At 35.9% G+C, this 2,109-nt stretch overlaps 1 protein-coding gene across 1 annotated transcript in view; it reads left to right on the top strand.

Annotated features, from left to right (window-relative positions):
* The window catches only part of znf839 (zinc finger protein 839), a 15,773-nt gene extending 13,894 nt beyond the window's left edge, over positions 1-1,879 (top strand). The window contains exon 11 of the mRNA XM_008398917.2: positions 1,844-1,879. Within this exon, the coding sequence (XP_008397139.1) occupies positions 1,844-1,879 (36 nt within the window). The remainder of the gene's footprint in view (positions 1-1,843) is intronic.
* The last annotated feature ends 230 nt before the right edge of the window (positions 1,880-2,109 follow it).

Below are 2,109 nucleotides of genomic sequence, written 5' to 3'. Positions count from 1 at the left end.
AACGGTTCATTTTCTTGGTTTTGTCCTCTGACTCTGTTGCTCGCTGWCTGCAGTTCGGTTTGTGTTGCTTTTATTTTTCTGTTTCTGAAATGAATTATTTTTCAGAAAAAAAGAAACGGCATAAAAGTGAATGGGCCAGATTTTTACCGACTTCACCGGCCACAGACACTAAGAGGATTACTGTCTAAACTAATAAACTTACAGTATTTACATAAGATGTGCAGAAAAACWTCAGAGTCCAATTTTCCCACAAACCAGGAAGTGTTTGGTTTTCTTCTCATTCATATGTGGCTTTTTTCTTTTCTTTTTTTTTTTTTTACTTCATAACAAATCTATCTCAAGTGTTTGTCAGAACGTCTGGTGTTTGTTTTTGAATGTACTGTTAAATCTTGAATTATTCACACCCCCGGCAGATTTAGATTTAAAACTGCTCTCACTCAACTAAGATGTTTGTTTCAGGAAATGAGACGGAGCGGTTCTTAAACCAAGACAGAGCAAGGGGGAAAAGGGAGCATTTATTTTGAGATGTTGAAACAAAACTGAGTTGTTTTTATTCACATATTAAAATGTCATGTTAAAATTGAAAACTCTTAGTTCTGGTATTTTGATGGTTTATCTTTGAGACTCAGTCTGAACGTTGACGTTCAGCAGAAACATTTTCATCAAATTAAAAACTTGCTTTAAACCCAGGTCTACCAGGGGCATGAATAATTGTGGCCTTAGCTGTACATATTCTTTTGTAAATAGCAGCAGTTGTAACACAAAGTTGTTGGGAGTCAGATTAAAGTGTTGCACTAAACATCACCACGGCAACCCCCACTCAGAAGATGTACGTTGAACAATCAGCAGCTTCTCCTCCCTGTTGTTTACATGAACTCTGAGAAAACTGAAAAAGTCAGCCCAGGAGAAGACTGAGTGCAAAAACACAAAGTAAATAWAAATATAAATTGGTCTAGTTTCTTGTGCAAATATCTTAGTAGAGCTGAAGTAAGACTAGGTTCGCTGAAATGTAACTTCTCAGATGGATATAAGAACTTGTTTTAATTCCTTAATATTGATCAAAGAAAATCCTAGTTCTTATGACAGATTATTTAACTTGTAAAAAGACATTTTTACAGATGTTAAATGTGAAGCAATCTGCCAGTGGAACYATCATATTTTAAAAATCAGTATTAAGAAAATGGTAACTTAAAGCAACGCCTATATCTTGTTGAAACGTTAGTAAGTTGGTTTTGTCTTATTTCAAGCGTGCTAAGATATTTACACTAGAAACTTGACCAAAACTACTTGGCAACACTTTGTGTTTTTGCAATGAAAGCTAGGAGAGATGGTGGGATGGAAACTAGTCATCCAAAGTAAGGAAATATGTSTTTGGTCCACTATTTCATTGTACCAATGGTTATTGACAATAAATCTTATTCCCTTTAAAGCCTGTTTATTTCCTCTACAACGTCCCCACACTGGGAAGGGAAATGCATTAATGGGCTTCACCCTAAAAAAAACTGCAGCAGATTCTCTCTGCCAGTACCAAACGCCTCCCTCCCCCCCTCACCATCACACTGCCTCCACCAGAACGTGTTACGACTTAAGTAACACAACATCACCTCCACAATCAGCCCACAAATGTGTTTTCCAGACAGATGTGGGGAGGTTTAAGCAGAATTAAACTTGCTTTTAGTGGTGCGCAATTTGTGCTGAGAAAATTTGYTACAAGCAGAAAAAATCGACWAAAAATTTTTTTTTGCTTTTTCTTTTGCCAACTTGAGTAAACGGCGTCTTTCTAACAGGACCGACCTGAAAGGAACAGTGCTGATTTGTTGTTGACTCCCTGCTTTCTGTGCAGATCTACACTGCAAAAACGCTAAAACTTGCCAAGTAATTTTGGTCTCCTATTTAGAGCAAATATCTTAGTATATCTGAAATAAGACAAAACTAACTTACAATAACTTTTCAGCAARTTATAATGGCTTGTTTTAAGTGAATAATTCYTTAATTTAATWATTTTTTTAAGTACTTGTTTCATTGGCAGATTATTTCACTTATAACAAGACATTTCTCCCATGTTATAAGTGAAATAATCTGCCAGTGGAACTACCGCTTTTTCCATCA

The sequence above is a fragment of the Poecilia reticulata genome, linkage group LG22, assembly GCF_000633615.1.
Source record: "Poecilia reticulata strain Guanapo linkage group LG22, Guppy_female_1.0+MT, whole genome shotgun sequence".
In the NCBI taxonomy this organism is placed as follows: Eukaryota; Metazoa; Chordata; class Actinopteri; order Cyprinodontiformes; family Poeciliidae; genus Poecilia; species Poecilia reticulata.
The sequence above is the reverse complement of the archived record's forward strand: the minus strand, read 5'-3'. Positions and strand labels throughout refer to the sequence as shown.